The following is a 23090-nucleotide window of genomic DNA, read 5'->3' as shown; positions in this document are numbered from 1 at the left end:
TATGGCGGGATGCCTGAGAAGCCTCCCTCGAGGGCGCCGAGGGCGAATGACAATAGGCCGCATCAGGTCAAGTAGGGAGGTTGAACTCGTGGGCGAAAACAAAGACTGTGCATACTCAGCAACGCCAGGGAGTCAGCCATAGGCATGCAACTGGTGGTAGAATGAATTTCATGACTCTGAGGAAGGGTGATTTGCCTGCTGCGGAGCAGAAATGGGAGTGATTTGTGTAAGACTGCATCTGAATCATCGTCGGGCGAACGGAAGCTCAGTAATTTATGATCTGTACTTGAGTATGCCATTGCCATGCTCGACTTTACGGAGGAGAGCTTTGGACATGAGTAGACTTGAGAGGAAACCTACGCATTCCGAGACATCACGGACCCAAGTGTTGATGGGGATTCGAACATCCATAGCATCCTTGCAGAACGGTTGAAAATGCCATGTGGTTTCTAGATCAGATCAGAACCGCCGCCAAGCAACGGCGAAGGTGTACGGACGTAAGATCGAGCAGAGTGTGCAGATCCATGTGTCTGGCGCTGTGGTTTGCTGGAGTACGGGAGTACTTCAAGCCAGGCGCTGCCGGAACGCCATCCATTGAGCCCGACGATGCCGTCTAACTCAAAGGAACAGTAGCTTCTGAGAGAAGGCGTCTGAAGGCGATTCTTCGAGAATACGTGCCATTGAAGCCTTAGAAATTTCCACATCAATTTGGAGGGCCTCTGCATTGATGTTGTAATTACTGAGAGCCGCAGAAATGAGGCTCGTATTCACGTTGCTTGGAGGTAAGAAACAGCATGGCCGAATCGACTGTGTCGAAGATTCGTTTGACTCAGGATCTGCAGAGAATTAAAATTTTGCAATGAACTCTAAGGACGGAAATTGGCAAAAGAAAACGCAAGAATACGCAACAGCGAATTCATCATGGGTTTCTGTCGATGGTGCAAGAGATGGTAGTGCAAGAAATAAGAAACACAGAAGGCGTTGGTGTTGGTGTACGGACGTAAATCCCGGACCCACCTTTCTAGAGCGCCCGTGCCACCTGCCACGTTCTTACGCGACCACCGGATTATCTTGGCAGTCTTCAATCCTTCCGTCGTTCAACATCTTTCACATCGCAACACCTACCTACCAACGAATATCCGGAAATGGTAGACACCAACAAGGACCTCCTCGCTAAGGCGCAGGAATATTCGACAAACAATGTCGATCTCTACGAGCTACTCCAAATCGAAGCGTCCGCGAAGGACGAGAAGGAAATCCAGCGCGCGTGGCGCAAACAGTCCCTCAAGTACCATCCCGACAAGACCAAGGACGCATTCGACCCCGAGAAGTGGGAGCTCATCGAGAACGCCCGCGACATCCTCCTAGATACCGCCGCCCGCGCTGCATACGACAATGCGCGCAAGGCGGCCCTCCTGCGCAAGGCTGAGCGGCAGCGCGTGGAGGGGGCCCGCAAGCGCGTCATTGACGAGCTCGAGGCTGCTGAGCAGGAGGCCAAGAGGCAGCGTCTCGACAAGGAAGAGCGCAAAAGGGAGATGGAGCGCGAGAAGGCCCGGCTTCGTGCGGAAGGCCAGCGGCGGATGGCCGAGGAGGCCGAACGATTCAAGAAGGAGCAGCTGGAGCGCATGGAGAGGGAGCGGGAGCCGGACGAATACGATGAGAAGCTGGCAGAGCTGCAGAGGCAACTGGACGAGAAGAGGCGGCTGAAGGCTGAGAAGAAGGCTCGGAAGAAGGGCAAGGCAGACGGCGCCCCGATGCCCGACCCAGTGCCTGCGCCAGCACCAGCACCCGCTGCTCCTCGAGCACCGCCCAAATGGGAAGATCTCAAGGCGCGCATGTTGGAGGCTCAGAGGCGGAAGGAAGCCATGAAGGCAGCGGAGGCCACAAATACACCACCCGGGACGGAGACGTCAACGAAAACAGCGGAGGGAGAGGCGGCGACGGCTTGATTATACAATTATACCCCTTTTTCTATTCTACAACTGGAATGGCACTGACTTCTCTACTGGGCAGGTGCCTCGTTCAACCCATTCCTCAGCCATTCGGGCACGAATGCCTTGATTTTCACCGCGTTGCTCTTGTCTTCCTCGCCCCACTGTAGCATGAACTCATTGGCGGGGTCGAACGTCGACGCGGCCGTCTCGCCGGGGAGTACGACGTCCGTCATGATCTCTAGCCGGCAAAGACCCAAGCCAACGTTTCCGATGCCCTTGAGCCACTTGCCCGCGCTTCTTCCCTTCTTGCCAGACCGGCCGATACTCGTCTCTCTCGGGATCGTCTCTGCCGGTAGGCCCTCGGGACCGTGATTCGCATCTTCGTCCGGCCTATACTGCAGTGTCTGGGGCGCAGCTCTATCCACATCGTAGATCATGCATGGGAGTATCCTCTTGCGCACCACCCCGCGGTGCTTCGTCCGGATCGTGAGCTCCTGTCCAACGTAGCAGCCCTTGTGATAATCAATGCCGTTCATGTAATCCATATTCGTCTCCTGAGGCAGCGCGTGCTCCCTGATGATCTCATCCTGCCCCTCGGCAACCCCCTGCAAGTATCGCCTGATGATGTAGCTATCCTCCGTGGTAGCCTCAAGATCCAGCTGCGGCGGCGCATCCCTGCCCCGCACCAACCGGTACCCCAATCCGGGCGTCCTCGGGTCTCGCGTCAGCGTGCTCAAGGTCGCCGCATCGGTTGAGATGGGCTTCCCGCTGTCGTCCCACGCATGCCACACCGTCGCCTCGTCCACCGCCAGCAGCCGCACGTTGAACTTGGCGCGCAGCTTGTACCGCTTAATATGCTTCGCCAGCCTCTCGGCCTCGTTCGCGTCGGCCTCGATCAGGAACCGCGTGCCCGCCCGTTGCTCTCCGGCCGCGGCGCCGCCGCCCAGGCCGGCGGTGTCCGGGTAGATGAAGACGTCGTGCAGCACGCGGCCGGTGGCGTTGAGGAACGCGGCGTAGAAGCCCGTCTCCCGCGCGCGGGCCTCCTTGGAGGCGATATTGGCCGTGATGACGCCCTGCAGGAACTTGGCGGCGTCCGGGCCGGCGACGGAGATGAGGCGGCGTGAGGGGAGGGCCGTGAAGCCGGCGGCGGGCGGTGCCGGGGGCGGTGGGCTGATGTTGCTCGAGTACGGGCGGTGTTGTCGCTGCTGCTGCTGGCGACAGCTCCGGCAGACGAAGCTGGCTGCGGACAGCTGCTTGCGCGCGGCGAGTCGAGGGATTCCGTGCATTGTTTGGAACTTTGTGTGAACTCGTACAGAACTTTTGCAGCTTCCGGAGCTTGGAAAGAGGTTTGCTCGGTCGAGTCGAAGTCCGAGGCGCGTGGGTTCGAGTCCCGTACCCCACGATAGCTATCGGGTGCTGGAAAGAAAATTGTTCCAGGGTTGGTTTGTAATGACGCACTGCCAGCCGTCCGGGACGCACGGGGCAGGCCGGGAATGGGCAATCGGACGACCACTGTAAGTCCGATTATTTCCCGGCCTCTGCTGAATTTTCGGATAGAGAGCCAGCGGATAAGGGACTGGAAATCCATTCAGGGCTATCCCTGGACGTACGTGGCCTGTGCTTGAACATTGAGTTGCTGCCTAGCACAACTGCAACTTGAGCTCCAAGCAACTCCACAATTGAGCATCGCGAGAATCACCTCTCAACTGTTCGTCTCCAAACCCAACAACTCACGGTATCCTCTCAAATTGGCAACTCTGTGAAACGATGCCAGACTGTGCCCCAAATTGTGTCGGAAAAATCGTTCCTCGCAGCAAGTGACGCAGGCTCATGCACTCACACCGACAGCGCAGCCACTCCCGTCTATCCCGCGCAACAGCCCCAAACAACCGCCGGCAACCACACCACCGGGCAAGGCTGAAGGGGATCGATGCAACCGCATGCGCTTCAGTGGGCTCCCAAATTTCCCAGGATATCGCAACCCTGGCCGTTGCAGCGCCAATCACCATGATTACAGTTACACGCTCTGTGGGCGCAGGATCGCGCTAGCCGTCTGACGCCCCGTGGCTATGAGTGCTAAGTGCCCGCTAGCCGGGGGACTTTGGTGCGACCCCCAAGTGAGAGACGACCTCCCATTAGCCAGGCACGCGAGACACCTCGACCAAGATGCACCCACAGAGTCGCGGTAAAGGATCGGCATCCTGGCACTTCCTACGTGGTATGCAATTCGATATGAAATGTCGGCGTCAGGGACTGAAGCTGATGCTCCAATGCATTTCGACATGGAGCGGAACCCCAGTATCCGTTGATTGAAGCTAGCCTGGCCATCTGTTTTGCCGATCCGTCTTACATTTTGGTGACTTTTCTGTGAGGGCTGTCCCCCTCGCATCCTTCTCTCCCGCCTTTTCTCTCTCCCTGGCGCGAACTCTGCTCTTGAATCCTTCGTGATCGCCGGATGGACGGATTGGAACAGTGTGGTTTCTGGTCTCGAAGCTTGATCGTTTGGACGAAGAGATCGCCGTCACTTTGACTCGGCCCCCCGCAGCTACCAAGACCGCGGTCTTTTATCGCGACAGAACGCCATATCTCGAGGTGGCCCGAGTTTCTCTCCAGCCATGGTTTCACGGTGGGCGGCGCTGCTCGCCGTTGGGCAGCTCGCGACGACATGTTATGCGCAAACCGCCGCGCAGGTATCAGACGTCCCGTCCGTCGACAACTTTGTGAGGAGGGCTTTTGCTAGGAGTATGTCCTGTCTGCTTGGCTAGGGTGAGAGTCGCGACCGCTGACGGCGAACAGCAACTGTAATCGACAACTATCTCTACATCGACGGCGGCGAAGTTTCACAGCTAGTGAACGGGAAGAACCTCACATACCGCCCTTCAAACCCAAGTTCGTCTGCTCCGCCGGCCACCTCGTAGACCGCCCTACTAAACAATGCCAACAGTGAACAGCACGCTGTCAATTGACCTCACATCATATTGGACGCCCTCAAACGTCACCTTCACAGAGACCAAGAAGACCGACGCGCCGACGATGATGCGCCAGGCCATCCTCAAGGACAACTCCAGCGGCATCTTCTATATCTGGGGCGGGTTCATCTCGTACGACAACCCGCTGCCCAGCGCCCAGCTGTGGAGGTTCAACCCCGACAACAAGGGCGGCGGCTCCTGGAACACCGAGATCAAGCCCGGCCACAGCACCTTTCTCGACTTCGAGCGGTCCCAGGGCGGCGTCTTCGTGAGCACGCCCGAGTCGGGCTTCTACTTTGGCGGCTACTCCCAGTCGACGTCCGACCCCACGCCCGCCGGTCCCGTCCCGGGGTTCCTGGAGTTCAACTACGCAAACCAGACGCAGGCGTGGACGAACCACACCGACGCCCCGTACTCGCCGTACGGCACCATAGCCGGCGGCGCGGCGCAGTACATCCCAACCTTTGGCGACAACGGGCTCGTCATGCTCTTCAGCGGAGGCACGTACACCGTAGGAGAGGGTGTGGCCTCGGACGATGTTGCGCTCCAGGCCTTTGACACGCTCTACTTTATGGATCCCGTGACGAAGAAGTGGTACACCCAAAAGACGTCCGGAACACCGCCCGCGCCGCGGCAGTGGCACTGCGCAGTGGGAGCGCAGGGACAGAACAACACATATGAGATGTAGGTCGCTGAGGAAACGAGATGTCAGGTAAAGACTAACCAAACGCGTAGCTTCATCTTTGGAGGCAGCAGCGGAAGCACCTCCCTCGACGAGGTCTGGATCCTGAGTCTGCCCGGCTTCTTCTGGACCAAGGCCGACTACACGTCCTCGAGCCCCCGCGACGCCATGGGCTGCGCCGTCGGCGGGCAGCGCCAGATGATCACCGTCGGAGGCATCAACCGCAGCTTCGTGCAGTCCACAAAGTTCTTTGCGAACAAGGACCCGTTCCCGCAGGGCATTGGCATCTTCGACATGACGGAGCTGAAGTGGACCGACAACTACAACCCCAGCGCTGCCGCGTACCAGACGCCGGACACCGTGCAGGCTTGGTACGACGAGGGGTAAGCATTGTTTGCGCCGAAGTTGAGAGATAATGTAACTAACATGGACGAAGCAAACTCTCGAGCGTGACTTATACGAGCGACGAGGTCGCGGCTCTCTTCAATGGATCCAGCTCCGACTCCGGTTCAGGATCTGGCTCCGGCTCCGGAAGTGGCTCTTCCAGCGACTCGGGCTCCAGCTCTTCGAACGCCGGCGCGATTGCCGGCGGAGTCGTCGGAGGTGTGGCCGGAATCGCGGCGATCGGTCTGGCTGCCTTCTGCCTGCTGAAGAGGCGCAAGAGGCAGCAGGCCCAGAGCGCGAACCAGCCCGCCGTTGCGGAGGCGCAGCCATACGCCCCTCAGCACGGATACTCTCCCGTGCCGCCGTCGGCGACGATTGCGGCCTCGGAGTTGGAGAGTGGGCGGACTCCTCCCCCTGACGTGCCCAAGATGATGCATCCTCCCGAGTTGGATGCCAATCCCAGGGTGATGTACGAGCTTGACGGGTCGGGAACGCATAAATGATAAAAAGTGACTATAACAGGGAGGAAATGGCCGAAGCGGTAAATATACCTTCATGAGATACCTTTAGACTGTAGACAAATAGTTTATAATGATGTTCAACTCTCCTGGACCTGATAACCGCCAATGGGGCAGTCAGGGGGTATTCCGCGTCGCGCCACGTATGATTCATGCCGGTTACAAAGGCAAAGCCATGTCTAGATGCGACCCGCACGTCGAAGAGGTACGGGGGAGGACGCTCGGTGAAGGTCATCCGCAGGCTATTCAAATGCAAGAATTACCTCCATGGGTAAGAAGGCAAGGCGGGCCTTGCCGACTTCACTATGTCCTTAACTTGTAGAGAGCTAATACGCAGACACTAATCTTGTGTTGTATGCCCACCAGAGACCGAGTTACATTTGGTGTTGCTGCGCCGCACGAGACGCTGTTGGTGAGGCTGGGCATGCAGAAGACGAGCGCAGCAGCCAATTGATCCCCGGCCTCGGCGGTTGGAACCAGGGTATAAAACTCAGCTGAAAGCACCTTTTAACAAGCTGAATTCCTAACACCCAGGAGCAACTCCTCCTCTCCTTCCCCTGAATTTCAAGCGCTTCACCTCACAGCAGCCTTTCCGACTTTGAATCTTGGCTTCCAAGATGGATCCTCTCAGTGTAGTCAGCTCAACCATTGGCATCATCGGAGCGCTTTCCAGCGCCTACGAGACCATCAAGAAGATCCAGAACCTTCCGAAGGCTTTCGACGAGGTGAACAAAAATCTCCCTTTGGTCCGGGGTGTTCTTCAACGTGTCTATGAAAGAATCCAACGGATAGATCCTAGTGTCGACGAGAACAGCGACTCTATCCGCGAGGCCATCAACACCTGCCACGACAAAGTCGAGCTGCTCCAGAAGATCTTCGCCACACTCGAGGAAAAATGCAAGGATCGAGACGCCGACAAGACTTGGAAGAGGGCCCGGTCCTGGTACCGTGAAGCCATGCGTGGCATGCAGGCTGATCGTGTGGAGGGCCTGATGAAGGAGATTTTGGACCGCATGCGGATCCTGGCCATGAGCCAAGTCTTCAGTCTCAACGATGACCTTGACGAGATCAAAGAGGCCATCGACTCACTTTCAAAAGTTGAGCCATCCCTGGATGAATCCGAGATGGAGATGGGGGCGATCTACGCGCAGCAAACAAATCGGGACCACGCCACAGGCACACAGTATAATATGTCTGGTGGTGTAATGAACACAGGGAATAACTCGGGGAATACGTTCGGGGACGTTGGGACCTTGACATTTGGTAAGAGCTAGGACAGATACCAACCTTGCCAGATATAGAGCTTAATCAACGTCACAGTTTCTTGTCCTGATCACCTTGACCATACTCGTCTGTCGCGACCTTCGAAGAGAAAACATGAGTATCAGGGCAAATCCAAGCGTGAGTTGGCCGCTCCAACGGGCGATGTGACAGAAGCTATGGCGTGCTGACAAAGCTGAGCAGCATCGCATCACATTCCTAATGGGAAGAATTTGAACTTTGTTGGCCGTTTGGAAATCATGCAGAAACTTCAAACAATGCTGCGGGACAAGGAGTGCGAATCAGTCGCTCTCTGCGGCTTGGGCGGCGCAGGCAAGAGCGAGATCGCGCTCAGCTTCGCGCACTGGGTCAAAGACACCATGCCAGATCACTCCATATTCTGGATGTCAGCCTTGAGCAGCGGGAGCATTGATAAATCCTACGGAGATATTGCTCACAAAGTTGGTCTTGACTGTTCGGAGGGTCTTGGGGTGAAGACGGCGCTGCAACGATATCTGTCCTCCGGAATTGCTAGACCTTGGGTTCTCATCATTGACAACGCTGACAACGAAGCTATGCTCAAGGATGTGCTTCATGATAGCGATGGAAATAGCGTACTTCCACGACACGATGGTTGTTTCACGCTATTCACCACACGATCATGGGATGTGGCCCAGTGCGTCTCGCAAGGGAATGTGATCGATGTGGAGGCCATGAACGAAGACGACGCAAAGAACCTCTTGGCCAGGCTTGTTGGCAAGAACGCATCGTCAGAGCCAGACGAAATGGTTGATATTCTTCTGGAGAAGCTCACTTGCTTGCCGCTTGCTATCGCGCATGCTGCAGCTTATATGAAAAGAAACAGAAAGTCCACAAGCGACTACGTCAATCGTATGGCTGGCACCGACGAGAACTTGATCAAGCTTCTTCAGCAGCGGATGGCAACTGGAAGAGCGACGGCTTCCGTCTTGACCACATGGGCAATATCATTCGAACAAATCAACATGCATCACCCGCAAGCCGCCACTTTGCTATCATTTTGCTCTCAGATTGAGCCAAAAGGGATACCACGAACGATGCTTCCCAATTTCACAAATGAGATTGAGTTGGATCAGGCTGTTGGAACGCTTCTGAGCTACGCCTTCATCCGTGATCGAGGCGATTTGCGACAGACGTTCGATATGCACAGCCTTGTTCACTTGGCCGCGGGAGTTTGGCTCAGAGAAATGAAGGGTTCCAAAGCCGCCACCGAAGCTGCTGTAATTCGTCTGGCTCAATTGCTACCAGAATCACCGCAGGAAATTGTCGAAGAATGGTGGGCGTACCTCCCGCATGCTTGCAGACTTCTTATGTCAATAGACACGGCCGAGATTGATCTGACTGAGAAAGTATGGGAGGTGGGCTATTATGCCAACTATTTCCTATATAGTGACCGCAGATACCACGAGTCTGCGCAAATAACCGAACGCGTACTCGAATTATGTGAAAGGAGGTGGGATAAAGACGAACCGTTCATTATATCCACACGGATCCTTCTGTGCAAATCTCTCTCTGAGATGGGGCTCAGGCAGAGAAAACGAGCAGTCGAAATCGCAGAGCTTGTCCTTGAACAGACAAAACGTTCACGTTGGACTGATGCAGCAAGTGAGATCAAAGCAGAGCTGGATCTTGTCTCGGTATACCTCTCGGCGGGTCAAAAGAGCGAAGCTTCTGACCGGGCAGATATATTGGTGGCAAAGCTGAAATTCTTCGACGTTCATGAGCACACTTGGGTATTAGAAGCAAAAGCCTATCTGGGTCAGGAACTTCTCCGCATCGGAAAACTCAATGAATGCATCGACATGCAGGAACAGGTTCTTGTACTGCACGATGAGATGGAGCATGACGACAAACTACTAGTCTTGAGCGTGAAACAACAGCTTGCATTAGCCTACGAAGCCGTAGGTCAGCCCAGTAGGGCAATAGACCTATTAGAATCCACACCGGGAGAAGACCTGACGGTATCATGCCAAGACTTTCCGCAACTGCAGCCCCTAGAATTTCGGCTGGCGCTTGGGACTGCGTACATGCGCAACAATCAGTGTGACGACGCCATTCGGACTCTTACAGCTGTTGTAGAAGAAATGGAGGGTAGGCCGAGCTTGATATATCAGACATTCCATCAACGAATCCATCTCAAGGTAAACGCCTTTTTGGCGATAGCCTACGCAATGAAGGGTCAGATGGTAAATGCAATCAAGTTCGGTCAGGAGCTCGAAGCAACCGAGAAAGTAATTGCTAAGAGGCGAGGAGTCCGTGAAGACGACGGAGAAGACGAAGATTTGATAGCAAGGCAAAGTGTTCTTGCGGGGATTTACTTGGCGGTGGGGACGTCGACAACAGGCAGACCTCTGATCAACCGCATGATAGAGGCGCAAAGCAGAACTTTTGGCGAGAGTCATTCCCGGACTGTCTCAACACAAGATCTACTTGCGAAGTGTGACGAGATAGTTGCGAAGTATGTTGAGGAAGAATGTGAAAGGTTTATTTAGAGGCGCCGTGTGTATATGTATCTTTGGCTCTGAATCCAATGGCTTTGAGCCTCATCGACCGGCACGGATTCTAGCCCGGAATGCATCCCGCCCGGTGCCTGCTCCACTCCGCCAGCACTCGGTGCCCACACCCGATCCGAGGCTTGAATAGTGTTCGCGATAACAGCTGATGAGCTGAATCTGATCAAGCACAATCTCTACAGACAGACGTTGAATTCCAACCATCCGGCACCACAACCCTGACAGACGGCACCCAACTCCACAGACCGTTCACATCGATCCAAACCCAAAATCTCAACGTCAACAACCCCCGGCCCATCATTCCATCCCCGCCGATCACCCTTCCATGACAGCATCGCCTCCGAGACGGACACCTTGTCCAAACACCTCGTCCGAACCAATCTCCTCCGCAGATCAACTCGCAAATGACTTCATCCATTCTCCAAGGGTCCAAACTACCGGGCCCCGCGGCTTCGGTATTGGCGTCAGCCACACAAAGGAGCGACGACGCTAAAGCAAGGGACCTGTTGGCACTCGAATTACGTCTAAACAGCGGGGACGCCCGCCCCTTCGCAGCGAGAGATCCGGACTTTGGCATGTCCCCGAGCTGTGAAAGTCCCGGGAGGCCGGCAGGCCTGTGCGCAAAGAGTGATCATCCCATGCCTAACAAAGTCAATGACACTGACAGCAAAAGTGTTCGTCGGCGTCGGGGTGACACACGAATCCCGCTCCGCGCCGCGGCCCTCACACTCACAGTTCGCGTGGTCATACACCACCACACCCCCACGACGTCGAATACGCGGGCAAACACCACCACCGCGAGAGCGAAGCCTCGCCCAGCATCACCAGATCACCCCTCCAAATCAGAAGCACACAGATCGTCAACATCACGCACCTCACACACCCCCCTCCCGCACCATCGGGTTCCGGATGATGCATCTGCCATTGGATGACAGCTGTTCTTAATTCCGAATATGTCCCCCAAGACCGGTTCACCAGGCACCCGCTGCAGTTCAGCCACAACCATGTTCTCGCGGACGGGCCAACTCTTGTTTTCTCGGAGTTGGTGATGGGTTGAAGGAACCGTTGGCCTGGAACGCCCGGATAGACAACAACGGCGGTGCATAGTGGGCTGAGGTGAGAACGGCATCTCATGAGGGCACGTACGGCTCAATAAGGGGCTTTCTCATTTTGTTTTGCTTCAGATATATCCCAGCCCACTGGGCTCCGTAGTCGAACCCCTCCTCGGTCACTCGGCATCGAACTCGTCCCCAGGCAGTGGGCGTTGGTTCGGCCGAGGGGAGAGAGAGCACGTCCCAGGCCGACAGGGCCAGCCGCCAGACAAACAGCCGCGGCCGCACCCGCTCTGCACCCAACGCGCGGAAAAGTGTGGAGTCCGCGTCACTTGCGTGCTGGCACCTGGATGAATAATCGGCTTGTGCTCGGCTTCGGCTTACCGAAGCAGCAGCACAATTATCAATCCCACCAGATCTTTCCTGATAGACTCACACCCCATGGAATCTTGCCGGCGGGGCTAAAGGTCTGGACTTAGTGAGATTAACTCCAACGCCAAGCTCAAGCGGGGTGTGCAGCAGAAGATGCGCGCATCAGAGGATCAAGAGTGGGACGCGAGAAGGTAACATTTGTGCGTGAGTGACTGTGCACGCCGCGAGTCTCTCTCGTCGTGATGACTCAAAGAGGTGGAGAGCCCGGCCTTGGAACGACGTGCTCAATCTCATCTGCCTCGCTTCTCTTGCACCTTTTCGACGATGGTCGATGAAAATCACCGCCCAGCCCTTGCGTCCGTCCCACAGCTGGACATGGTTCTTCGCAGAGAAGAAGAAAAAAGTCCACCCCCGCAGAGGTGCGTCGTGCCTGGATGGAAAGAAGCCCACCGCCCCGCCGGTGCCGAAAGACTCACATTCTTTCCGCATCTCGTCAGTTCGCCGCAAGACACCCCGGCGGAGGAGCGGAGAAGGGGGTGTGTGTGAACCTGCTGATGGAGTTCGTTGCGGCGAGCGGATCGGAGGGGACTTCAGCGCGGTCGGCTGCTGCAGCGCTGCCGCCTGCGGGCGGTGCGGCGGTCGGTCGGCCTGTTGGAAGGCTCCCGTAGACCACAGAAGGATGCAGCATTATTCTTCGGAAGCGAAGCCGTGCCCTTATCAGCAGATCGTCGAGGCCAAGATCGCTCGATAGTCCTAGCGGGCCACTGCAACTGCCATCGTGACCCGTTGTAGGACTCTAGCAGCATAATCATTGTAGCATTCAACTTATCGCGAGGGAGCAGCGCGCACAGCAGGTAATCAGTGTTTCCTATTGCGATCGAAATGGCGTGCGAGACACGCCCGTCTTGTGCCTTGCACAATCCCGCCTCAGATGATCGACCTGGGCCAAGGCAGATAGGGTCAACCCCACGCCCAGTGTCTCATCCGGGGTGAACGTGTCACCTGCACGCACTTTGCAGCGAAATTTGGGTGCTGGCGTGCTGGCAACGCGCTGGCCCAATTTCGCATTTCAGTGCTTGTTAGGCTCAGGCACAGGCAAGGGACCCCCCTTTCACCGCCCTACGTTGCCCGGTTCAGTGTTGAGGCCCTCTCTCAACTGCAGCCCGGAAGCTCCACGGTAGGGCAGCAGCAAAAATTTTTAAACGGCGGGCTGGTGGACGGTGAAGCGGTTGGCGGTCAACAAGTGCGTTTGGGAGGTATCGTGGAACGGGGCATGAATCGAAAGCGTGGGATAGCGCAGAGGCCTAGCCTAGAGGCTGGCGAGCTGGGCACGCCAGGGAAACTTGTCTTCCGAGACCTGATTGACGCGGTTGATTGTGTGCGAGCAAAGTGTCAGTCATGACTCCTCTCCGGACAATCTCTCTCGCGGGCAAAGGATACTCGATCGGGAAGGGCCAGCTCTGCTCAGGTGAAACAAATAAGCGTCGCCTGTCGCTGGCCGTCTGCTAAAGTGCTTCCCGCCGAGCAACTGAACCAACACTTTTAGGCTTGCCGAGACTGGCGAACGGAAAGGCGGGGGGTCTGATTGCGTCGCATCGGATGCGAAGGCCGAATGGCGGGCGGGAAAATGTCACTGGATCGTCAAATTTTCCATCCGTCCTGCTTTCCCCTCTTCGTTATCTACTGCATAGTATCGTCGGTCGGCTCAATCAATTTTGTGCCGTTTGCGCGAGAGCGAAGTCGGACTCGGTTTTTTTTTTTGTGTCGCTGCGCTCTCAAGGTTGGACGGTTTATCCAACGGCAATCGTGCCCTCCTTCTCAGCCCTGTTTGTCGGGTTGAACTGCCAGTAAGATTAGACAACGGCTCATCACACACAAACCTTGGTCCGCCTGGCGTTTGGTGTCAGCATTGAAGGATCGGTGAGCTGAGCAACGAGGGGTTGGCAGTTCCAATCTCGTCGGGCCACGACCAGGCACAGTAAGATGCCAGACCGGGACCCTGGGTCGCGCAATAAGAAAGCCAAGCGAACCTCGTGCCATTTTCCATCTCCAGCAGTCCCTAATCTCCAATCTCCAATCTCAGCGAGATCTATTGCACAGCTTCTGCTGCGCCTTATGTCAGCTGGGATGATGGTCGCAGGGGGCGGTTGATGGGGGCTGGAGATGGAGATTTGGGGGTGTGCCAGAGAGGCAACACGTGGTGTACGGCGGCCCGAGCGCAGGCAACACGGGCCCCGAGAGGAGGTCGAACGGGCTCCGTTGGGTGATCTCTCCCTCGAAAATTTCCCCTTCTTAGGCTCGCCGACTCCATTCGGGCGGGATTCGTCCGTCCTGAAGAGTGATGACTGATTGATTGAAGCCTGCCAGCCTGCCAGCTGCTGGGCTAGATTTCTGCCACACACCCCTCCCCCTCGGCCACTCGCATCTGCTCGCGAGGCCGCGCACTCCGCTAGATTCATCCCGCGGGTGCAAACGCTGTAGGACTCGTGCCGTATCGTCGTAATCGCTCAGGACTCACGACTGCGCCGCCTTTTCTCGCTGCTTCTGCCGTCCGCCATCGTTCGCACTCGTTTCTGCTATTGCGTCGCCATCGAAGCAATCAGACCATGGTCGAAATTGCATTCATCGCCGTTTGCCTCAATCCCTAAGATCCGTCGGGGGAGCGGCGTAACTCTCGTCGTTTGGTCCTGCGCGGTACCATTGTAATTGACGGCGACCTGTAAATGACAATTTCGATTGACTGCCCGAAGCGGCCGCAACGGGAATAATCACTGGCGTCGGGGTTTTCGCTTGCTCCAGGCAGCCCTTTGGTAATTCCGACTTTTGGAGGGAGTTAAAACACACCGCCAAAGTCCGAATGCCATGGCTCCTTTGTGATTCGTCCGCAATACGGCTTGCTGAGCTCGACAAGGGTGTGTCGATAGAAAGTCGGGGCGGTCGGTTCGTTGAACAGTTTGGTTGTCGAGTGCTGCAGAGGGCGGACAGCGGGAAGAGCTGAATGAGGTAAGCAGCAGGGAGGACGGAAGTTGAGCGACGCCGATCTGCCGAGATCGCTGTGGCTGTTGGTTTGTCTCTGCTGCTTGGGTAAAGCGTCCCGTCGCCTGCGCCTTCTCTCTCGCTGTCTGGCTCGCTGCGCTGCAGCGCATTGTCGTTCCTGCTGAATCATGTGGACTGCCTGAATGACTCGTCAGCCAGTTTCAACCCCCGAGATGAGGCGAATGAAGTGCAATGATGCAATCGTGACCTCTTCACGTGTGCAAAACAAAGGCGAGGGGAAAGGGGGTTCAGATTGAAATCTGTTTCAATTGGATATTTTGCTCGCTGATGGGCACTGTTGCAACCCCAGCGGCTCTGTTCTATCTGTCTGTAACACAATGCTGAACCACTCGACCACGATGCTCCCGCGATCCGAGATCGGGGGAGTCGGGAGCGGCAGCCGAAGAGAAGTAATTCCAATAGCCATCCATTATCCATCAAGGTCGTATGTGGTCCACCCGACCAACCCATTCGTGCCTTGCTTCCCGGTTCCGACATAGGAAAATATTGTAGTGAATCCGTAGAGATGAGAGGAAATTCCTGAGTGGACATTGCTGTCTTTTTGTAAACCCGCCCGTTCAAAATCATGAACCATGCCGGTCTTGGTATCGATTTGTAAAAACGCCATGCTATGCAAACGCTCGCTGTAAAACCAAAGAAGAGATCAAATCAAAGTCGAAGTAGTGAAAACGTCCCAAGTGTAGACTTCTAGTACACTGAGATGGCAGACACAAGCCTCGCTGGGTTCCTGGGCGGCAGGTAGTAGCCTTCAGAGTAGAAGGCGCCGTCTTGTTGTTGTGAGATCTCTTCATTGGCTTCCTTCTCGGAGAAGGTGAGCACTGCGTTTGGCGGTGATGGGGGCATCGACTCGTCGTCTGAGATGTCGGAGTCGTGCTCGAGCTCTGGTGGTGATGAGCTGCTGGAGTGGGAAGGTGTGCGGACAAGCTCGAGCTGTGCGTAGTCCTCCTCGAGGTCGTCCTCCTCCATGTCGTAGTCCTCGGAGACGGAGACGGTTGTTGTTCTCGGGGAAGCGGGGCCGGAGGGCATGCGGCGGAGGGAGACGGTGTCGGCCATCTCGATGTCGTCCTCCTCGTCGTAGTCGTCGTCGGAAGAGTCTGAGGAGTCATCCGAGTCGGAGGCGTCCCAGTCATTCTCGGGATCCTCGACGATGGTGTCGGCCCATTGCACGTGGCGCTCCTCGCTCTTGGTGGCTCCGCGGACGGATTGGTTGAACCAGCTCTCCTGTTCACGCTCGGCATCGGCAAGCTCAAGCATCAGGGAGTCGAGAAGGTTGGCGTGGCCGACGAGGAGGCGGAGGTCGTGGTCGGCGCGGGCAGCCTCAGATGAGAGCTTGGCCCGGGCCTTGTGGGCAAGGTAGTAGGTCTGAGTGATGCTCATCTTCTTCTTGAGGGCGGTGATGTGCAGAGGTGAGGAGGAAGAGTGAGTATGGGGACGGGTGGTTGTTGTGGACATTTTGTGTGACTTTGCACCGACGGTGACTGATGTCGCGATTTTGGCTGGTATGACTCAAAGCGAGATCGGGGTTTGTTGTGGTGCAGGGGTGCCTAGGCTAGTGTTGCCGGTGTGTGAAGCTTTGATAATCTTCTCCAAGGGGCTTTTCTCGGGTTGGACTCGGGAGTGGTTGATGAGGTAAGGCGAAGAGACAGCTTGAGATATCCAAAGATGGGGATGAGATGTGTTTATATGTTTGAAGCTTGTTGGGTTAGATGCTTTCTTGTTTTGAAAATCTGAGGCTGTTGATTGTGAAGCTGAAGCTGGTGGACTGGAAAGATGGGAATCTAGATCGTGGTGGGAAACAGATTTCTTTTAACTCCCTCGACCGCTTCGCTGGACTGTCGGGCTCGGAGAGAAGAAAAGTGTGTGAGGAAGCGGTGACAAGGGGAGGGGTGTGGTGTCGAGAGTGTGTGGCAGGTGCAGGTGCAGGGGGGGAGATGACCACGGGGGTGTGAGGACGGGTGGACGGGTGGAGAGGCTTAGGCTGAGGACTCACACACTTGCAGCGGAAAGGTGTGGGCTTGTGGACTTTGGAGTTTGGGCGGCTTTTGTCATCAGAAGCCCGAGGCGCTTCCCGAGCCTCCGCAGCACCCACAGGCTGCCATTACAGAGCACACCTCAGGTCGACTTTTCCGCTCTTTCGCCTACTGCCGCAGTACCTGCTGTAGGTACCTATCTCACCGTGGGTATGTCTGCCGTCGTGGTTCGGACTTTCCAGCTTACCAGCGCTGTCCGGCGCCAGGTACGTGGCTGCCCCGTCAAGCCCGTCTCAGTTTCTTCTCTGACGCACTCGGCCAAAGGATACGTACCTTTTTCGAATACCATCCCCATTACTGTACACCTCGTTTTGTCAGCCAGTGCTTGTAATCAATCAGTTCCATCAACGTCGACCGTCCAAACTCTCCGGCCGCTATCCCTCTTCCCGCCATCACGGGCTCGACCCGAGGCCTTGGACATAGGGGATAGGCATAACTCCGCACCGACCACCGATTCCACCGTGATTCCATTGGCATCCAGGTACTGACTGTTCTGCTCAGTGATTACCCATGCCGACCGCCGCGGCCCGGCCTCTACAGCACAATCCCCGTTACCCATCCAGCGCGTCATCTCGAGTCTCGAATGCACAATTTCATCTGACAAACCTCTGCACACAATTCAATCACTGGTGAAAATAAGGGCGTGCCTTACGTACGACGACCCCTACGCCTCGGCCGTTACGCGGTTATGCGCATTCGCACATCTTACCTCGGCGCACCCGTCACAATCGCCGTGGCTCATCTCCCTTCGAAACTGTAACTCTCGACACATTGAGGCGGACAAGCGAAAGAAGGACGGCCTCAATATTGGCCCGGGGTGGTGTTTGGGCGTGATCGCCCGGCCAAGGCCTGCAATTGGCACAATTACCAATTCCTAATCCCTAGTCCTTTACCCCAGGGCAGGTACCGCACTCGAAGCCTAATTGTGTCCAAAGGACTAAACGAGCAGACCGAGTGCGGTTGCTACCTCAACCTGGGCACCTATCCGTACCCCCGTCGGTCGCTGGGCCTCATGCACGGCGCCGAGGGCCGCGAAGGGCACCGCGATCATCAATCATTGCACCAATATGGATAATACTCTGGCAGGCAGCGCTGGGCGGAACAGCACAGCACAGCACAGCACAGCATCAGCATCAGCGCCAGCACAGCCCGCCCGTCGGCTCCGTTCACCTGGCTGCGAGTGCGAGCCTGAGACTGGGGGCCATCTAACCAGCTGACTGGCTTTGTCGGACACGCACCAATCACAGCACCTTGCGACGAAGCAGATCTGTACGGATTTACGAGTGGCCCCGAGCAGTAAATACAGGAGAGAAGCGCAGGGATGCCGAGTGTACGTACAGATACAGCACGCCGAAAGAGAGATAGGGCTGAGGGCAACGTAGCAGCAGCCAATAGGCGAGGTACATTTGCTCTCCGCGTTGGGCATAACGCCGCCTACGGGATTCACAGGCTACTGCGTAACGCACACGCCGTACTCGCTCTCGCGGTGTCCCTTCTTTTACGGTGATGCCTAGAACACCAGCCACAGTCGTGATGAGTCGGCCTGCTTGGTACCCCACGCCGGCCTTTCGCGACTGGTCAATTGCCCGGGGCGACGGAGCATCCACGGGGGCTGCTGCATCAGCGGCGCCGTTGGGGAGCCTCGCGTCTGCCTACACTTTGAGGCGTCTCCCCGTACCTGTCTCTGTTCGCCCTTCCTTGCGAATGAAGCAGAAGAAACCCGCAATTGCTTCTTTGAGCATTGATCCAATGTTTCGCACGGGCTGCCGTCAGATTGAGCATCGACAACAGTCATACTGCCGTACCAGTTCGCCGACTTGTCCCGTCTCCCTGGATACCGACGAAAAGCAAGAGGACCCCGGCTCCGCACGGGAGCTGTCAAGTGATGACAAAAAAGCCAGATGGGGGGCCGTCTCCGACTTTGCCCATGCCGAAAGAAAGCCTCTCTCACAAGTTTACTCTCCGAGATTGCTCTGGGCGTGGGGTTGTCGGAGACCAGCGGCACCGCACTCGGGGGCACGGAGCAAAGGGAGGAAACTCAAAAAAACACTCATCCTGAAGCAGGATTGCTCATCGCTCATCAGTCACCTGCCAGACTTTTGGCAGAGGTCAAGCCACATCCAAATTCCGTTTCCCCTCCAAGCCCAATCTGGCGCGCTGTCGCATGCGACCTGCAGCAAGACCAGCCAGTCGCGAGGACGACGGCTTTTGAGTCAACGGGACTGATGCTCTTCTGCTGCGCATTCGCGTGGACGGCCACGTACGAATCCACGGCATCAGAACAGGTGGCTTGCATGGTGGCCGCGACACAGCGTGCCAATACTTCGTAAACCCCTTTCGCGTTCACCGCGAGTTCGGTTCAGCCAATTGAACCAGCTGCTGTGTCCCCCTTCCAGAAGGAAAAAATACCGTGCAGGCTTGCAGCCGTCTCTCGTGAGAGGGGAGGACAGGACCCAAGCCACGATGGCAGCAGTGGGAAGCGGTCGCTACTTGGAGCGGCAGGGCGGACGGCCGGGCTGGTGGATTAGACCGCCGGTTCACGCGTGACCGCCTTCGATTTGGCTCCCCAAGTTGCGGAAACTGGGGGCTGCCCAGACTCGGGGCCCCTGGCTCTGCCGCCGCCGCCGCCAACAACGTATCCCGCACTCCACGATGGCTACGGATCGCGGGTTTACGGTTTACGGCGCAACACGGAGCAACGCCAGTGCTGGTTCCTGAAAACCCTCGCGGGATGACAGCACAGGACCCGTGCTAAGTCGTTGGACCCTTTCCCGCGCCCGTCTTTGGCTCGTGTACAGGGCTCACGAGTTGGCCCCATGCCGTCCGAAAGTTCCTGTCGATGATGACCCGGGTTTGGGGGAGGAGTTCGGCATCTTTCTCTCGCGGCCTGCGAGTCACCCAGAAAGCACCCCTCGCAAGCTCGCACACACCCCTCGTCCCCACCCTGCCGAGCTTCCCGCACGGTTCGCTCTTGACACCGCGGTCCCGACGGACGGTCGGCGGGTCGGAGAGAGAGAACTTCTTTCACGAGCGCAAGAGATCAGCGCAAAAATTACTCATCACTGCAAAAGTTCAGACATCGTCGCGCTCGCGTCATAGCAGACTGTTGCCGAAAGGCTAAAAGCTTCTCTTCTTTGCTGGGAGTGGGGACTGCGCTGCTGAATTCCCAATCCCGCGGTCCTGACAGCTGCCCTATGCTTTTCTCCCCGCCAGCGCTTGCCTGTGCGACCATCACCACCTTATTTCCGTGCTCCCTCGGGACTGATGACGCGAGAAGCCAATTGAGGGTTCAGACGGCGTCTCATGGACTCTTGTTGGTCTGACGTGCTCAGGTGAGAGGGTGCCTCACGGTCAGCCTATGGACATGGCCGAGGGCGATGGAATGCGAGGACAGAAAGACCCTGCAGCCCTGCGAGCGGGCCTCGGTGGACACACCAATTGCTGTTGACTGATGAGAAATGAGAGACGCCGACGGAGCTTACAGATCCCCCAAGCCAAGTGCGCAAATGGGGACCGCGATAATGACCAATGCAGAGTCATTGGTAAGCTTCTTACATGGCAGAGTCAGGGGGTCAGCACAGCACACCTACTACTCGTCGACATACTAAGGGCACAATGGAACGTAGCAACTCGCCGACGACGATGATGCAGGTTACACAGATAGGGCTGTTCCCGCGACTCGCGAGCCAACGATCAATTTTGCTGTGCAAATCCCTCCCTCCGCTCTTTGGGGTAGGTAGGTATGCTGACTGCATCGCGCCCTCACGATGATTCGCTCCTCGCATCAGCGCCCTATCAGAAGACTGAGGCGGTGCAACCCCAGCTGCGTGTTATCCTCACCGCCCGTGGCTTGCGCTGCGAAGGCTTGGTATGTGTACCACCGAAAAGAAATGCAGCCACGGCGCTCATTGGCTATTTGCGCCAGCTTCCCCGATGACTGTATATGAAATGGCATGCATTGCTTCTCTGCTGCATTGGGTGCTGGCGGCACAGCTCGTATGCGCAACGGGAAATGTGAACGAACGGGGCGGCTTGTGGAATTTGAGGCGCCGGAATGTCGCCGGATTTTGCATCGGTCTCGTCCGAACACGCCCTGAAATCTCTCCTCCCCCACACAAGCCACAATGCAGCGGGAATCGCTTTAGATTGGCATTGTTCGAGAGGGCGTGATGGAGGCGTCCCGTACATGTTCGGTGTCTGCGGTCCTGTAAAGGACCTCCTGGCCGGTCTCCGCTGGTCGTCATCAGCGGCGCCGAATATGTATGCGAGACACCGCGTATCTGGATCACTCGCAGGAAGAGAATGCAACGTCGCTCCCGTCAGAGAGGTGTAAAGTGAGAGAGGTGTGCTGCCAAGTTTCTCATAGGCATGCCAATTTTGCGTGTTTGATTTGAGGATTGTCGCAAGATGGCTTCAAAACAGCGAGACCCCTGCCCTTCTCCCGCCCTTCTAGCGTCCTTCCATATGAGCTGATCTCCGCTTTTCTGGACCGTGCACAGCTTCTAGCGTGGAAAATGTGGCCTTCTAGCGTGCTTCTAGCGTATTTCAGGGGCTTGCGCGATTCTTGTCCGGCGTTCCTGGAAGTGGATGCGCGGAATTGTGTGGCTTCTGTGTGTGTGTTGCGTGGTGCAAGGTCCGCGGTCAATGGATGTGTTGGGTGTCCGGTCATCCACCATCCTTGCGAAGAGAAATTCTCTACTATTCCGCGTATCGGAGGGGTTGCGAGAACGAACTCTTCAGGTTCTCGAACGGTGGAGTATTCGAACCGCGAGTCCGCGAACACTTGGGTCCCGGGCTCTGGATTGGGCAACTAAAAAACCCAACCAACACCATGTGGAGATTTTCTTTTCCTCTCTGGAAAACTTTTTTTTGCAGGCATTTCCCTTTTTTGACGTCAGCAGACTCACACACAGTCACACTCACAGAGGCCCGGTTCGCGTCGGTGAGGCGCCGTGGGGATCCATCGCGGTGGATATCGTGATGAAAATTTTATGCTAGTTTTTCTCATTCTTGCTGGTTTCCTCCGTATCCTCCTGGTCGGTTCGCGATTTTCACTGGGCTTTTGTGGGCTTGGGTCTAGATTTTTTTCCCTCCCTCTTCGCTACGCTGCGCTAGGTACACCCACGTGGAGGCTGAAGGGCCCCACGAAAGGGTGTGTCGATATCTGCGGGACTGTGAAAGAACATGGGACTCGTGCCTGAAAAGAAGGCATTGATGACAAACGCGAGCATGGTATGGCGTTCTCTCGGCGCCGTGGCGGTCGAGCGTCGGGGAGCGGCCCCGGAGCTGGGCTCCGAAACCCGGATAAGAGCCCGGTCTGGCTGGTCTGTCTCTTTCTTTGGTTTGGCAATGCCCGGAAATGCGGGAGCCTTCAGCGACGCGGGCCCCCTCGGGTGATGTGTGCGCTTGGCTGGGCGATCAAGCACTCCCGTCACGTCAGGTCCGATCAGATAGTGAGAGGTATCCTGGTTTTGACTCGTCTGAAGGGCGTTTCAACTCCTGACAGAGGTCTGGACCGAGCCACGAACCACGCCTTGCCTGCTCCACACGAGCTATGTGCCGAAGCTGTCTAGCTGAAGCTATCCAAAAACAGATTGCTTCGACCGCCGCATCACGTCTCGCTTTTCTTTATTTTTGTGCCTGTCCCGCTACGTGTACCGCAAGAGAGCTCTCCCCTTTCCCCGGGGACCAGGCTGGCTGGGGAGGGAGGGAGATCTGACTTGTCTGACCTCAGCTCTTTTGCGATGTCCGTGAAAGCGGATTGGTCGGGGAAAACGCCTCCCGCCCCCCGGTGCCGGAAACCTGGGATCAGGTCCCAGGGCCTTGTCCGGTGGCGTTTCCGCGGTGAGACAATTGATGCGGCCCCCCGGCTCGGGTCTTGCGCTTGGACTTCTCTGTGCTACAATATTGATGAGCTGAGGGTTGAATAGGGGAAAAGTAAACAAAAGGGAGGGGATGTTGTCCTGGAGTTCTTTTTCGCAGGTTGCATGTAGATAACATTCTATCGCAAGTGTTGCTATGTCTGAGATCTGTGATTGTAGATCGTTGGGGGTAGGTGATTGAGGCTGACCCGGGTGCCTGGTCTCACTGCGGCAGAGTGCGTGTTTCTTCATCGCGGCTGGAAGCTAGCCCCGTGTCTTGGTACCAAATCTCCGGGACCACAAATGACGATCGTTCGGTAAAGGTGAATCAATTTGTTGGCGTGCTACCGAAAATATCCATCTGCATGTGTGTTAGTCTGGGGGGGTGTGTCTGAGGCATACTGGGTTGGAATGCAAAT

General features: G+C 56.4%; 5 protein-coding genes across 5 annotated transcripts; 3 read left to right on the top strand and 2 right to left on the bottom strand.

Annotated features, from left to right (window-relative positions):
- Positions 1-1145: 1145 nt before the first annotated feature.
- Positions 1146-1949, top strand: COL26b_008972 (uncharacterized protein; the record flags this gene model as incomplete). Its single annotated transcript, XM_053181715.1, has 1 exon — positions 1146-1949. The coding sequence occupies one exon, from the start codon at positions 1146-1148 to the stop codon at positions 1947-1949; it is 804 nt and encodes a 267-aa protein (XP_053034363.1).
- Positions 1950-2002: 53 nt separating this feature from the next.
- Positions 2003-3220, bottom strand: CAF17 (ccr4 associated factor; the record flags this gene model as incomplete). The annotated part of the gene is made up of 1 exon (XM_053181714.1): positions 2003-3220. The coding sequence occupies one exon, from the start codon at positions 3218-3220 to the stop codon at positions 2003-2005; it is 1218 nt and encodes a 405-aa protein (XP_053034362.1).
- Positions 3221-4868: 1648 nt separating this feature from the next.
- On the top strand, positions 4869-6472 carry COL26b_008970 (uncharacterized protein; the record flags this gene model as incomplete). Its single annotated transcript, XM_053181713.1, has 3 exons — positions 4869-5587; positions 5639-5968; positions 6022-6472. The coding sequence occupies 3 exons, from the start codon at positions 4869-4871 to the stop codon at positions 6470-6472; spliced, it is 1500 nt and encodes a 499-aa protein (XP_053034361.1).
- A 632-nt stretch (positions 6473-7104) lies between these two features.
- On the top strand, positions 7105-7761 carry COL26b_008969 (uncharacterized protein; the record flags this gene model as incomplete). The annotated part of the gene is made up of 1 exon (XM_053181712.1): positions 7105-7761. One exon carries the CDS (start codon positions 7105-7107, stop codon positions 7759-7761), a length of 657 nt encoding a protein of 218 aa, XP_053034360.1.
- A 7706-nt stretch (positions 7762-15467) lies between these two features.
- On the bottom strand, positions 15468-16232 carry COL26b_008968 (uncharacterized protein; the record flags this gene model as incomplete). The annotated part of the gene is made up of 1 exon (XM_053181711.1): positions 15468-16232. The coding sequence occupies one exon, from the start codon at positions 16230-16232 to the stop codon at positions 15468-15470; it is 765 nt and encodes a 254-aa protein (XP_053034359.1).
- Positions 16233-23090: the final 6858 nt, after the last annotated feature.

The sequence above is a fragment of the Colletotrichum chrysophilum genome, assembly GCF_026319265.1.
Source record: "Colletotrichum chrysophilum strain AFK26 chromosome Unknown scaffold_82, whole genome shotgun sequence".
In the NCBI taxonomy this organism is placed as follows: domain Eukaryota; kingdom Fungi; phylum Ascomycota; class Sordariomycetes; order Glomerellales; family Glomerellaceae; genus Colletotrichum; species Colletotrichum chrysophilum.
This window is presented reverse-complemented; position numbering and strand designations above follow the sequence as displayed.